This window comes from Anastrepha ludens, chromosome 2, assembly GCF_028408465.1.
Source record: "Anastrepha ludens isolate Willacy chromosome 2, idAnaLude1.1, whole genome shotgun sequence".
NCBI classification, from domain to species: Eukaryota; Metazoa; Arthropoda; class Insecta; order Diptera; family Tephritidae; genus Anastrepha; species Anastrepha ludens.
The window spans coordinates 140,415,768-140,430,956 of record NC_071498.1 but is presented as its reverse complement, the minus strand read 5'-3'; the positions used below and the strand labels follow the sequence as shown (position 1 = coordinate 140,430,956).

Sequence of the window (15,189 nt, the reverse complement as noted above, 5' to 3'; positions counted from 1 at the left end):
ATTAATAAACGATATACAGCGATGTCATAAATTAAAAACAAATCAACGATCAAACCAAAACGAAGCATTCAAATTAAAAGTCAAAATAAACTCTTTTGGCAATTTTATGGTTTTGGTTACGGTTGAAAGTAGTAGTGATATTTCTGTGATGCAGTGCAGATCATTAAAGCATCTTTCAGTCTATGTGCGAGTGTGTGTGAGTGTGTTTATTGGTGAGTACGGCACACGCCGGATGCGTACGCAAAATAAATAGTAGACGATAGCGCGGCAGAGCTGCTCGCCCAGATATGTTTACCCAAATTGGTGAACTTGATTTTTCCAAAATTTTCGAAAAAAAAAATTCGGCAAAAATAAATATTCGAATTGAGAATATTTGAAATCTATGGCATCCGCTTGTAAATTAGAAATTATACATTTTCGCACTTTGCACTTCTTCACAACGCAAACATTTCTTATTAAATCTAAACGCTGCCTACAGCCTAGACAGACGCTGGCGTTAAGCGGCATTGCGGGATTAGCGCAGTTAATTCCGATTAAAATTGTAGAGTGCCAGACGGGCGTTGGGAATAGCTGATATGGACCAGTAAAAGTTGGACCGCAGACAGCAAATACAGGAATTAGCTGCCCTGATACTAAGAAATAATTATTTATAAAAAAAATTAAAAATTCTATTTCTCAAACTGCTCCGAAATATGAAAAAACGAATGTAATTTCGAACGTATTAGTGCAAACTAGCATTGCATCCAGTCTTTCTTGCTCATCTCTTTAAAAGTTTCATTATTTTTCATTCCCAATAGATATTAACTGTTATTTTTCGGCAATGTTGCCGTTGAAAATTTCCCTATTCGTTCCCCAAATGGCAGAACCTACAGTTTTAAGCCGCCTCCGACCGCGAAATGGTTTTGATGAGTACCTTTTTCATGGCAAAAATACACTCGTAGGTTTGCCATTGCCTGCCGAAGGACGACAGCTGTTAGAAAAACTGTTTCTATTCTTTTGCTCTTTGATGTACTGGTATTCGAAACTACGCACTCCCGAATGGTAGAGTCACGCACTAATCCATTCGTCTACTGCGGCTGTCAATCCGCATATTTTTTTCCTTGTTCACTACTATCGGGAGCATAGGGCCTCGACAAGACTTGTCTTGCGTTGGTTTCGTTAATCTATTTGATTTCTGACAGAGTAGGGGATTAGTCTGCCGCTATCAATCCGCATTAGTTGCACTTAATTCCTGAGATAATTTCGATTAACGCCAAAAGATTTTTAATTATTGCAAATGGCATCGTGCGCCAGCCATATTTGACACTTGTTAAGGGGGGCCTCTACTGTAAAACTTAAAAAAAATCGATTTTTTACTTTTTGTTGAAACATACTCAGAAACAACTCCAGAATGTTCCATGAAAATCTTAAAAAGAAATCTTGAATAGTTTTCAAGTTATAAAAGTTTTAGCAAAGCAGGTATAAACTGAGCGCTCGAGCGGTTTACGGTCATATGCGCTTGATAATGCGCTTGTTTAAGCGTGTTTTTCTCGAAACCACGTTTTCAAAATTGCCCACATCACAGCTCCGTGAAAAATTAACATATCAAGCTCAAACTTTGATAGTATATTTTTAACAATATTTACTAGTTTTTAAAGCTATGGTGGGAAAAAATTTATTATTTATAACCCCTTTTTTAATAACAAAATTACAACAAAAAAATGTCGATTTTTTAAAAAACTTCAAAAATTTTACAAAAAAATTTTTTTTTTTGCAAGTAATAGGCTTAACAACTAAAAATAATGATATATAATAAAAAAAAATTGGTTTTTTTCATTTCAGATTTTTTTTAAATGCGCGACAGTGTGGGCAGATTTCAAAAGGCGTTTCGGGGGAGCGGCTGTACAGCTGCCATTTTGAAATGAAAATAAATTTAAAAAATTTTTTTGTACACTCAAGACCTGTGTTTATGTAACCCTAAACTTTTTTTTACTAATTAAATTAATACAAGTATGAAAACAAAATCCATGAAAATTTGATTTTTACAGTAGAATCCCCCCTTAAGTGCGTAAATGTCAAAATGACGATTTCCAGCACTCAAAATGTTTTTGATTTAGTAAAAAAGTTACTAAAATTGGGGACTAGTTTTACGCCCCCTTGTATAACATGTACAACATATATGTAACATTTATTTTTTTACTTTTGCAAAATTACCCACCCCCTTCTCATTATAAAATCTCAAAAAAAAAAAACAATTCCGAATTCACAAAAAACATAATTTTGATTTTACTCACCGCTATGATGCACCGAGGGCGAATGGAAGCTACTTTTATCACTGGATGGCGGTGTTGCGTAATCGGGTGCTAATCGGTGACTGTTGTTATTATTGTTATTGTTATTGCCGTTATTACCTAAATAGTTGCCCACTTGATGATCTGATCCACAGACTGACGCAGTGGTGGCCGCCTCAAAGGCGCTCTGTTGTGAATTTACATCATCAACGCCGCATTTTTCACAATCTAAGTATAAATAAAAATTAAATTTATAAAAAAATAATAACAACAAATAATATAAACGTAAAATAAATTAAAATTATAAATGCACACAAATTAAACTACCAATAAAACGAAAAAGCTGAGAAATAAATAATCGTTGTTGTTCTATAATTCGTCAGAAGTAGAAAACGAAGTAGAAATACAGCCTGCCGCAAAAGTCTATCTTAATTAGTAAATTAAATTAGGTTGCTTTGGATTTCATTCGGTTTTCCTCCAATGGATTAAATCCTATCTCTCTGACAGGCGATGTGCAGTCACCACTGATGACATACTTTCTACACCTTTCTTAGCTGCTCAGTGAAGTATTTTAAGTCCTTTACTATTTGTTCTGTTTATTAACGTTGCGGTTTTTCATACGCAAAGTTTTTGCTCTATGCAGATGATTTAAACATTTTTTCTTTCATAAAAGATCTGAACGGCATTCCCTTTTAATTTTCTTTAAATCTACTCAACCTCCGAAGAAATCTGAATAGGTATTGGGGTGCCAAAGAGCCAAGGTGGTTGCGTCTTAACACATCAGTGCCAAAGACCTCAAACCTAATTCGAGCGAAGGCGGGGCAGATGCACAGAAAGTGGTCCGCCTTCTCATCCTCCTCTCCACATGCTGGGCAGAGTGCTCTGTCTGAGATGCCTACCTTTTCCATGTGCTTCGCCCATAGAAAGTGGCTCGTCATCAGTCCAACCAGTTGCCTGCAACTCCTTCTACTTAGGGGGCGTCCATAAATTACGTGAGGTGTTTTTTTCAATTTTCTGACCCTCCCTCCCCCCCTGGTGAGATGTCGTGAGATTTTATTCAACCCCCTCCCCCATCCCCCAATCTCACGTGAGATTTGTCAAAATGTGGGTTTCTTATGTAAACGCGTTGGATTGTTATTGTTAAAAGAAAAAAAATTGCTTCGTGCTTTTATTTACGACTAGTTAAGACTAGTAATCAATATTGCTGAGAGTTATAAGTGTAATAAAAATTTAACAATAGAAGACTTAAATCGTAACTACTGCGATTAAAAAAGAATATCTACTCTAATTCAGTTCATGGAGAATCATGCGCGGTTTCAAGAGAGACTATTGGGACCAACATGTCCATATGATTTTCAGTAAAATCATGTGCTCCTTCAACTTCGTTCTAATCTAGCCACTCTAAGCCGTTGACGCTTGCGCACAATAACTCATTAGCTCGTCTTGTGACAATCCGTGAGGGTCGCACTTTGCGGAACATACGCGCTTGCTTAGCTGGTGCAATGTGAGCTGCTCGCCTGTGCTCTGCAGCTCTTGTGATAGATGCGAAGTAAATACCGCATGTACTGCAGCATATTTTCTCTAAATCATCACGTATACTTGGGCAATAGAGATCAATAGGCGTGCTGATGAAGGCATTCAGCGGTTGAATCGGTACGCGTATTAGAAATGGAGCAAATGATTTTCCGTCATGTTCTTTAAAGTCCGGAATTGTCAAACGTCAACCTGAGTGATAGGGCGTTCGGCTCATAGTGGCGCGAAAACAACCGACGGGCTACACTGTATCGCAAATTCAGATTAAATTGAGCTATTTGGTATTAAACAAATATGGTGGTTTGACAGTAGTAATGTATAACGTCGAAGTATGAATGAAATTATTTTCTTTTGAACGAATTAGTGAATGATCTTAATCATACTACGATTACGCTTGGGATTAAATCTTAAGCATGCACAATTTATTTGTTTCAATCAGAAAAAAAATTGCGTGATATTTGCCGAGACCCCCCCTCTCTCCAACGTAAGATTAGATGAGATTTGACTCGACCCCCTCCCCCCCTTAAACATCTCACGTAATTTATGGACGCCCCCTTAATGACAGGAGGATCTGCGACAGTCGCTCGGACATGACAGGGCGCATCGGTTTTGCCCACCTGCAGCCGCTCTCAGCCTGCCCAGCTCGCTTGTGGGTTGAAGTAATCCGTCTGCTAACCGTGACTTTGATGGCTGCAGAAGTGAGTGGCAGAATGGGTTCCGGGCGAAGCAGCTGACTTCAGTTTGCATTCTAGCTAAAGAGTCAGAGGTCTCGAAGTCTACTGACAAATTTCAACCTGAATTTACTGGACTCAACTACCCTTGAAGTGATTGGAGGGCTGCTTAAGGGCATGAGCGCAGTTTTGCTGTCACTACAGACATGTAGAAATCTGCATCTCAACCTGTTTTTCCACAACAAAATTTTTGCTTTTTGAACAGCATACACCTCTGCTTGAAACACAGATACATACATTCCAATAGCAAAGTGTAGTTTTTCCCGCTGGATTTCACCCAGACACCAGAGCCGGAAGTGTGCTCGGTCTTGGAGCCATACGTGAAAATGCGAAAATAGTGTTTGCCGGGCTCATTTTCAGAGTTTGACCACAATTGAGCCTCTGGCAGCAGCACACTGTATTTCTTTTCCAGTACGACTCCTGACAGCATGGAGTCAAGGGGTGTGAGGAGAGTCGTTGGATCGAAGTACATGCCTTCCCTGTTGTCCAATGCTGGGTAGGGGCCATACCAACTCCCATTGTGTTTCAGCCTGCAGATATCCTCCAAGGCCTCTCCTTGGATGAAAATATCAAGAGACCCTTTACTGATATTTAAAATTTAAAATAAAAATACCCAAAGGTGTCTAAATTAACAAAACGGCGCTTTAGTATCACTTGGGGAGTACCAGAGTGGCACATGAACAATTTCACTTACCTAAGTTTCGTATGGTAATTTAAAATTTGTCTTTCTTTTTCACAATGTGGTGGATTTTAAATTGTTGGAACCCGGCAGCTATTGCTTACCCTTACCTTATCATTGGGCATATGCAAAATTCTCTGGAAACTTTGAAAATATGATCTGGATACCAGACTCCTTTGAATACTTTGATATCAGTTATTCTTAAGTTTTAACGCCTTCACAACTTGACAGGCAACTGCATTGACTTGAGATTTTCAGCAACGATTGGGTTTGAGTGGAGGCCGTTTTTCTTGATTTTAGGCTGTTTGTTCGCTGAATGTAGGCGCAGTCTAGTAGGAAGAACTGCCAAAGGTTGTGATAATTTATTTTACTTAGTTATTTTTAGTTGCATTGGGGTTTGAATTAATACAGTTTTTGTATTTTTATTTTAGACCGTTGGCTGTCTTGTAAGGATAATTGAAATGGTTTAGTTTACTTATTTATTTTTAGTTGGGTTGAGAGAAATCGATCCTGATAGTCAGAATGTACTTCTCCGGTTAACGAGTTGACTTTTTGAGAGCAGTCCGTTCAACTTGGCAATGCTTGCTTTTAAATACTTTTAAGAAAATAACCCACCTTACGATTTGGTGAATCACTGATGTTTCCTCTTTTCGAATACACTTTTTTCTATGTAATCAAGTCTTAAAGGTAGATATTTTTCAAGTGAAAACAGCGCTTTGAGTGTTTTTCGTTTTCCTAAATCCGGCGGTAGGTCTTCGAAAACCTTTTATGTCAGCCAAATCAGCAAAATATTACCAATAGATGACCTTTTTACCATGCAATTCTAAACTTGTTCCCTTCAATCAAGCACAAATTCAGATTCAGTAAACGCGCATTTTTTTTCTGCGCAACATTGGGCGATAAGCAAATTTTCATATGATTACGATTATTGTCTGCTTCCTTTGAACCATTAACGTTATCAGCGCAACAAGCTGCTCTCCGACAAGGTAGCCACCAACAAAGCAGCGAAGAAAGCAACAATTCATGTGGTGCTTAGATAGCAGACACACAGAGTAGTGACCAACGAAAGGCGAAGCACGCGACCGAACGTTGCTGATTTAACTCAATCGCAGGAGTAGCAGAAGGCAAAAATTGAGGCACAAGTCAAGTTAACCCATTCACAATCGAATTTGTTCCAGTAATACAAAGTGATACAGCGTAGAAGTGGAAGTGGAAAATCAATGAAAAATCAGCGGGCGTTTAGAGGAAGGCTGCTGCTGTAGCTGCTGCTGCTGGTCCGATTGCTGTTACACCCGCCGGCGGCTGAGCAGACATCCACCGAGGTGATTTTGTTACCTCGAAGACATCCGCTTTGGGAGCGTTATGCTGCCTTGTGGATGTGTGCGTATGAGTGCAAGCATTTTTCGCGTGCGCTTGCAGTTTTATTTTTTACCTCTACTCTAACATTTTTGTATTTTTTTTTTCATATCGACCGTTGGCTGGTTATTTAGTTGGTTAGAAAAGCGTCAAAGTGAGTTAGGACAATCGAAGTGGTCAGAGTGTGTACATACACACAAACACGAAGACATGCAGAATATGCGACTAGGAGCATGTGAGAGTGTGTGCGTGTGTGTATTGACGCAACAGGTTAGCTGGCGAAACGGCAGCTGCAATTTGCTACCCTTTCACTTCCAGCCAAACAATCACTTTGCCACCCATCTGTTTGGCCTTTAGTTGTATTAGCGGAAGTTTAAATTAAATTTTCTTTTACATTTCCTAGGCGGTAGGCACTAGTCCTGTTGTTATTGTTGTCTAGAAATTTAACTCGATTTATTTCTTATGTATGTATGAATGTATTTATGATATATACTTTGAGCAGCAGTAAAAATATAATTTACATAAAAAAGTTACTCTCATTTAATTTTCTATCGTCTAAAGGCTGTTTGTTCGAAGTTAAACAAAGTTAAAAAAAGTATGAGGCGCCCACGATTGCTGCTGTATAAAATCAATTTGAATCTAATTATTAAATTTCCAAACCATGTCCTTGACATGCTGCTAATAGCTGCACTGCTTCCAACGAAAAAGAAAAATATTCAATCATACATAAAAGCATTTTAACGAATTTCTGTTGGCGCCTCCAATGCATTAATATTCCAAGTGCCACTTCAACTAACATGGCGCTACAACATTAAGCGATCGACCTTTTTGAAGCGAATCATTTTTCACTATGATTTCTAATTCCAATAGTGCACACACACACGCGCACGCGCGCGCATTTACATTTTGTAGTATCTCCCATAACTGTCTGTTTTCCCTTTTATATGCATTTTTTTCATCTTCTCTATTCACTCACCTTTCTGCAGTATATCTAAGTGTTCCCACAAAATATCGCCCGTAAATGGCGGTGTTATCGCTAGAAACTTGTCTTTGCCTAATTCAATCATATCACGTCCTTTCATTTTTATAAACGGCTCCAAATTCATCGAGACCAAGGAGAACTCTTTGATTGCCCAATTAAGCCAATAGATGACATGCTCCTCCGTCCATTCGCGGGGATCTTCAAAAGACAAAGCAAAACAAAAGCAAACGGTAATTAAATAAAATTAATATGCATGTAATGATTAAACATCGCTTAAAATACAATGAGAGTTTTTTCTCATATGCACGTACAATATTTTGTAGAAAAAAAAGAAAAGTTATTAAAATTAAAAAGTTGGTTATTTGTATGCATTCGATAGGCTCACTTAACACTGTTGTCGGCGTCATTTTTTGTTTCACTTGTAATTTCTCTTAATTAATATTACGCGTCTAAATATGCTGGGAATATTAACAAGCCGCGACTTGAGCTAATTTATTTATGTTATTATGTATTTTTACACGAAAATACAACATTTTCAACATTGAGCTGTAAATAAACGAAGCGTGGGAGTAAATAATATTTGGGGGAATATTATCGATGGGAAATAAAAAGAAGTAAATTAAGATTGTTTAAAATGTTGTATAAAATTGGAGTGCAGACACTTTATTAGCCTTAAGGCCGGTTTTTCGGCGCTAGTTCAATTGTGATGAATTTTTCAAACTGAGATGGGTAGGAGGTAGGTGAAATGGTTTAGGTGCCACACTGGAACTCCCCAAGTATCATTAAAACGCCGTTTTTATGAGACCTCCAACGGGAAGATATCTACAGCCAACCAGAGTTGTTGGATGCAAAGGCAAAGATTGTTGAAATATAGGATGACGCACTGCCCCAGGCTGTCGAAGAAAGAAGCACCCAGTCACTTAATTGTCTAGCTGCCAAACCTAGACATTTATAGAGAAAGTGCGCAGCAGTCTCCTTCTCTGAAAAGCCCGCACAGCTTCTGCAATGTGTTCTGAGATCAATTCAGTTGGCCCCTTCCTGGCGAGCTCATCAGCAATTTAATGGGGATTAAATGGTAAACCTAGCACTTCTGCGGGTGTGCCGATTGTCCACGAGTGGTAAACACCGTTAGCAGTATGGAAATTGAGTGGCATGGAGTCCCCAGCAGGACTTTCTGAGTCCAGCGTCTATTGTACTAGGGACAAAAAGTTTTTGAAATAGCACATGAAAAAGTGGAGCTCCATCTGTTCTGTGTACTACGCTTTGCTGAGAAATAACTTATGCAATTCCGCTTTAACAACAGCCGGGGGATGCCCATGACTGGGTAGAAGATCTCTGAGACCAATTCAATCGACCCCTTCCTGGCAAGCCTAATCATCATCTTCTTTTCCCTCTATGTTCCTATGGCCTGTCACCCAAATCAGAGGAATGTTACTTGTAGAACCCAGAAACTCGATCTTCTCCTTGCAGGAGTTAACCAGTTGTTTGGATCCGCACCATGTCGCCGTCAGAACCTTGATCGCAGTACGACTATCGGAAAACGTTCCCCAAGCATTCTGCTTGCCTGCAGGAGCGCAAAGACTTCGCAAAGAAAAACGCCAGAGGAAATAAATAAATTGGCTGATTTATAGAAAAACTCTTGCTCCGACTCCCGATTCCATCTTGGAGTCGTCAGTGAAAACAGAGGTACCAGCATCGGTACAGAGTTTTTCTTCGTTTCAATCCTGCCTACTTGGAAACATTGCCCTGACACGACCCTCCAACTTCAGTTTGCGGATTGAGAAGTATGTCCGAAGTTCAGAGAAATACGGTGTAACGGCCTAAAAATGCTACCATGTCCCTTGAGAGATTGCCTTCAGAGGCCAACCTGCTTTAACCTGATTATACTTTGAAAATAACGTAAAAGGTCGTAAAATAACGTAGAGTGCAAAAGGCATCCAGGGGAGCATTTTAAACTGAATTTAACCAAAGATTTAACTGGCCGCTTGAACTAAACACCTTAGAAATAATCGGCTTGCTTTGGCAATTTCAAAGCTAAAAGTAAAAAATACATGTAAATTTTGTTTTTGTCCTAGTGCCAAGGCGCATTTATTGAAGGTGGTGACACTAGATCAACAACAATGTTTTGTACGCTTGATTGTCAAAGCAAAGTATTGGAACTGGCCTGACAGCCACATGGAAACGGCGAAAGAAAAAACCAAATCAGCTGATTTACCGATACCACCGTGAATAGATTCGCCTTGAAACTTAAATTGTATAAAATAAAAATCGTTGTATAGAAGGCTGGCCTTAGCATCTCAACAAGTTTATCAAGAATACTTGGACTCACCACAGGGTAGCGCAAAATGGACAAATTTATTTACAAGTGCGTACTTCAAGAGGTGATGCTACCATTTGTTGAAGAAAATATTCCACTTGGTGGTTTTTTATGCAAGATCCAATGACACAAAACACTACTCAATGTTAGTACGTGAATGGTTTTTACAAAATAATATTAAAGTTGTGGACTGGCCAAGCCAGTCAACCGACCTAAGCCCCATTGAAAAGGAAGATTTAAAGAAGACAATTGGGAAGGAAACATCCAAAAGTTTGCAAAAATCTACTATGTTATTCTACTCCCACAGAAACCTATAGGAATCTGAGCTACGACGAGATCTAAGGGCATAGAAATGCCAGAAGATACATATCCAGTGGGATACGCGGACGATATAGCGGCGATCATGACAGCCCGGGACACTAAGAACGCTAGGCGCAAGCTGAACCAAGTTGTGATAATGACCCAAACATGGCTTGAGCACGACGGCCTGGAACTCACCAAACGTAAGACCGAAGTCATTCTTATAACACGAGCCACATGCCACTCGAGGCCAGTCTGCAAATAGACGGCAAGTCCTTAGTGACCAAAAAAGTAGTAAAATACTTAGGTATTCAACTTGACTGCAGGCGGCTTACTTTCTGTGCCCAGATACAGTATGCGGCTACAATATTGGTGGCTCAAAGAAGGCTTATATGGCGGCCACAAACTCAATTCTCCTGTACGGCAACGAAGTATGGGGAATTGTGTTAAGCTGTGGACTCAGAGTTGCCTCAGCCTACCACACTGTCTTTGGCGCTGCAGGCATTGTGATCAGCGGAGAAATACCCGTCGATCTCATGGCTCGGAAACGAATGAATGCGAAAGATCCTGGAAGAAACATATCATCCCTATCGGCGGCAAAGCCGATGGGACACTGAACCAAGTGGCAGATGGACAGCGAAACTTATCCCATCAATAGTCAAATGGCTGCAAAGGATCTTCGGTAAAGTGAACTACTTCTTAACTCAGTTACTCTCGGGCCACGGATACTTCCACAGATATCTATACCGCATGGACAAGGTAAGCGATCCCAAGTGCATATACTGGGAAGCCCCAATGACGCTGAACACACGATATTTAGTTGAGACAGATAGCTCGCGGAAAGAGATGCGAGGAAGCTGTTATACTTTTGTTGGATAATTTTCTAAAGCTATTAATTATCAATATGATTATGGTTAAATTTAGATTACCTTTGGTAATATTGCAGTTCTGCACCTCCTTCTCCCATGATGCGAAAGAGGCCTTTAACACTTCGGCTACCTTTCGATTTGTACCCGGGGTGAGTGGTGGAATTTGTGTTGGCACATCTGAAATGAGAAGAAATACATACTTGTAAATCCAGGTAATCAATTAAAGTCAAAAATGTTCGGAAGAATGGACGAGAATTTAGTCTTAGGCTGATCCTAATAATCTTAAAAAAAAAATTTTAACAAAAATGGGCGTCCGTTTTTAATAATTTTACTTGCAGCGTAATCGGTTTTCGCAATCTTCTCTTGATTCCCATTTCTCAGCACTCAGGAAGCAATGAGAGGAAAAGGCGGTAATCGCTTGGTGCAAGGGCCGAACTATTTATATGGTGGATGTATTAAAACTTTATAACGAAGCTCGCTTAGCTTTTGGCGAGTCATTACAGACGTATGGCTTTGCGTCAACAACATCAACAACACCTCTTCTGTTGGCCAATTCTGGCCGTTTATGGTCAATCGCTCCCAATCCCACCAAATGCACAGTAGAACCTTCCTGGCCGTTAGTCCTAGTTTGCCTACCATTTGAGCTGCTTCATCACGCTTTGACCACGATCTAATACTGTCGTAAGTGACTATTTCCCTTCCCCAGTCCCTATCCGTTTAAGAACTGTGTCCATTTGGCTAAGGCTTCGTAGAAGGAAATTCGATCCATCATGTTTTTTGGTGTTAATTGATGTGGCACAGAAGCGTCGGGCTTCTTTTTAAATCGAGTTTTGCGCAATGGTCAATCTATAGCTCTTGGGCGATGCCACGATTACGAACATGTCGGTTTCTGTGATTTTATCTGTGATATTTTTAACATTTTCGACATTTCCTTCAAAATCAAAAATGCCTGAATGAAATCGACGAAACCTAAATTGCACGTCATTTTCTATTCCGGCACCATAAACACCATTCTCAATTTCAGCAGCCTGGCTTGCATTTTCGCCTTTATCAAAGAAAAACTGTAAAAGGTACCGAATTTTCTTTTTGTTGACTGCCATTGTTAACACCCGGTACCCCACAACTGATGGAATAAACAAAAAACAGCAAACGAATTTTTGTAGTGTGAGGTTTCACCTGGAGTGTCTAGCATAAACTTTAAATAAAGACGGCGTAAAACCAAACACCAACTGCTCTTCGGTGCAACCTTTACTGCACTATTTCGGAGATAGTAGTGGTGGTGGAGGTGTTGCCTGAGTGACACAGCTCAGACAGGATTAGCACGAAATACTATATGTAATTTTGATATACCTTTTATAGAACCAGTGTTTTTTATTAGTCGAACTATCTTGGGTTGACTTTGAGTCTCTCTACATCGTCTATTTTGTTTTCTGCAATTTCTTTCAAGTTAACCATCGTAGAGGACCCACACTTGGGCACTCACACAGATAGTGAAGGACTCTTTCCTTGGATTATTTTTCATTGCAGCTTCTACATCTATCGTTGTACGGCCCCCCATCTTTCTGGCATGCTCTTCTAAAGGCCAGTGACCAGTTATTGCAAACATAATTTTGAATATGTCTGCTCGTGGCTTTTTTAACCACTCCTCAGTTCTTGATTTGTTTAAATTTGGCCACGTTTGTTTAGTTATTGTCCAGGTATCTGTATTAGTCTATCTGTCAACGGGATGCTTCTGGAATAGCGAGAAGATCTCCCTTTTGCGCCTCCTATTTCTACCGTTTCGAATTCGTTATAGGACGCCCCATTTATTTCTAGTTCATCGGCTTTCTCATTTCCTTCTATGTTCCTATGGCCAAGTACCCAGATGAGCGTGATGTCTATCGTGCGCGCTAAAGCATTTTAAGTTCTTATCTGCATTAGCTGACGATTTTTTATTTGGTTGTAGGTGCTTTTAAAGCTAAGATGGCTGGTTGACTATTTGAAAAAATACGTAGTTGTTGTAGATGGTTTCAATAATCCTGCCAACTTCCCTTATCCCACGAAATTCTGCTTGAAAATACTATTCTAGTTCTCCAGGCGAAAAGTCTTGCAACTTTCGATGTCTTTCGAATATACTATACACTGGCGTTGACGCCGCAATCCATCTTGGATTCGTCCGAATAAAGTGCAGTTGTATGCTTTTTGACTGCTGAACTCAAATTCCGTTCCTTTCACGTGGAAAATTGTACCTTATTTTTCAAGCAGAAGCCTTTGTGGTAGGAGAGGCTACAGAAATAGCACTAGCAAGGATATCGAGCAACTCCAACATAAATATATATGTTGACAGTCAAGCGGCAATAAAGACAATAAACTCATATGAAATTTCATATAAAAACGTTCTCAGGACCAGGGAAGCCATAGAGAGACTAGCCGCAGATAGACGGTTACACATCTATTGGGCACTAAGAACATGGCAGGAAACGAAGTTGTAGATGAGATTGCAAAAAGCGCTGTTTACATACAATTCGAACAAGAAAACGACACACTGAAACCTTTGAATACGGTATACAATGACATCGCTGCGGACACGGATAGGCAGGAGGTGGAACAATCTATGTAGCCACTTGTAAAACCGCGAAAATCATCTGTACACAAAATTCAGATAAATACGCCAGATTCGTACCAGCCCTGTCTAGAAAGGAAACCAGAACTATCGTACGTATACTGACAGGCCACAACTTGTTAGCGGCATATGCATACAAGATGGGAATTGCAAACAATGATAGCTGCAGATTTTTCAATGAACTGGAAGAGAGGGAAATGCTAGGACACCTTCTATGTTCTTGCCCTGCATTAGCTAGAACCCGAATGAAATGTTTAGGAGCTCTACAATATGAGGGGCTAGAATGTCTCTCTAGGTTTGAGCTTACTTAGATTCGCAAAAGACGCAAGCTTATTACAAGAAGCCTACTACAAGGAGGCATAAGGGTCAAGCTCTATTTGGTACCACTAAGCACCAATAGGTCTATGTGATGGCTTTCAGCCAGTCAAGTCAACCTAACCTAACCTTTACCTCAAACTCTATTCTAAAGTCAAAGGTATCATTCCTAAAACCACCTTTTTTTATTCCAAAGCCGGTATTCGTTGCTGTTAGCCGTAGCTCGGCGATAGTCTCGAAAAGTATGGTGCGGCACTAAGCACCACTTTGGGAGACTACTCTAATTTCGTACTACAGGGCGCTAAGGCTTTATTGAAGTGTTTATTGAAATTGAAATCGTTAACGCGCCACACCTATTTGATTAACATCCAATTACAGTGGCCACGAAAGGCTAATCCCCAGCAATTGCACTCATTACTAAATTATACAGTTTTAGAACTAACTACGTATTTATTTATTCAAGTATGTGCGCCAAATATGTACAGAGTTATTTAGTAGATAAATCACCTTTTAGCTTCGCGCCGGAGGTATGCAACTGTTGCAATTTATGCGTTCGCAAATGGAATTTATTCGAAAATCCAGTGTAGTTGTTATTGAGCAGCGATTGATGATGATTGTAGCCGGCACGTATGGGTGCACGCAAACGGCAATCCGACCAATCGATCCACTCATTTGTCATAATTTAAATGAAATGCGCGAAATAAGTCAAGTAATTTCAGATAACCACGAAAAACAGCAGAGCAACAAAGTAGTAAAACGTAACACGTAACACTTAACACTTGTCACTTGTCACTTGTCACTTGGCACTTATCACTGTGATGTGCGATTTTTTTTTTTGCTTTCTTATTATTGTGTGGTATGAAAGCAATCTGCACTATTTATGTTTTCATTCATATAAGTCGATATTATGCACGCGCTTCGATAGTTTTCTTCCTTCCTTTGGATGACATAGTCTCTCGATTCACACAATGGGCTAAATTATGATGGAAGGGTTAAAAATAAAAATGGGAGCTTTTGATTTTTCCAATCCATATTTCGTAAAATTCTCAATGGCGGCAACAACAAACGGCTCAATTAACAATCAGCATCACCCATAAGGCAAATACAACTGTACAAATATTATTAGTTTCACACACACACATATACATACATACATACGCGTTTGACGGCAGCAAAGAAAGGAGATGTACGTACACAAATAATCAAGTGGAATTTATCAGTCGGACGGCATGTCA

General features: G+C 39.6%; 1 protein-coding gene across 1 annotated transcript; it reads right to left on the bottom strand.

Moving 5' to 3' along the window:
* Positions 1 to 2,243: 2,243 nt before the first annotated feature.
* LOC128855445 (ETS-like protein pointed) lies at positions 2,244 to 14,921 on the bottom strand. The gene is made up of 4 exons (XM_054090351.1): positions 14,462 to 14,921; positions 11,098 to 11,214; positions 7,546 to 7,749; positions 2,244 to 2,498 (listed from the first exon to the last, which is right to left on the bottom strand). Exons 1-4 carry the CDS (start codon positions 14,631 to 14,633, stop codon positions 2,266 to 2,268), a joined length of 726 nt encoding a protein of 241 aa, XP_053946326.1. The 5' UTR covers positions 14,634 to 14,921; the 3' UTR covers positions 2,244 to 2,265.
* Between the last annotated feature and the right edge of the window lie 268 nt (positions 14,922 to 15,189).

Excerpts from the sequence above, each read along its gene's own strand:
- LOC128855445 (XM_054090351.1), bottom strand. The coding sequence starts at position 14,633 with ATGACAAATGAGTGGATCGATTGGTCGGATTGCCGTTTGCGTGCACCC. Across the intron at positions 11,215-14,461 it reads CTCCGGCGCGAAGCTAAAAG|ATGTGCCAACACAAATTCCA; the intron begins GTGATTTATCTA and ends TTCTCATTTCAG. Across the intron at positions 2,499-7,545 it reads CTTAGATATACTGCAGAAAG|ATTGTGAAAAATGCGGCGTT; the intron begins GTGAGTGAATAG and ends ATTTATACTTAG.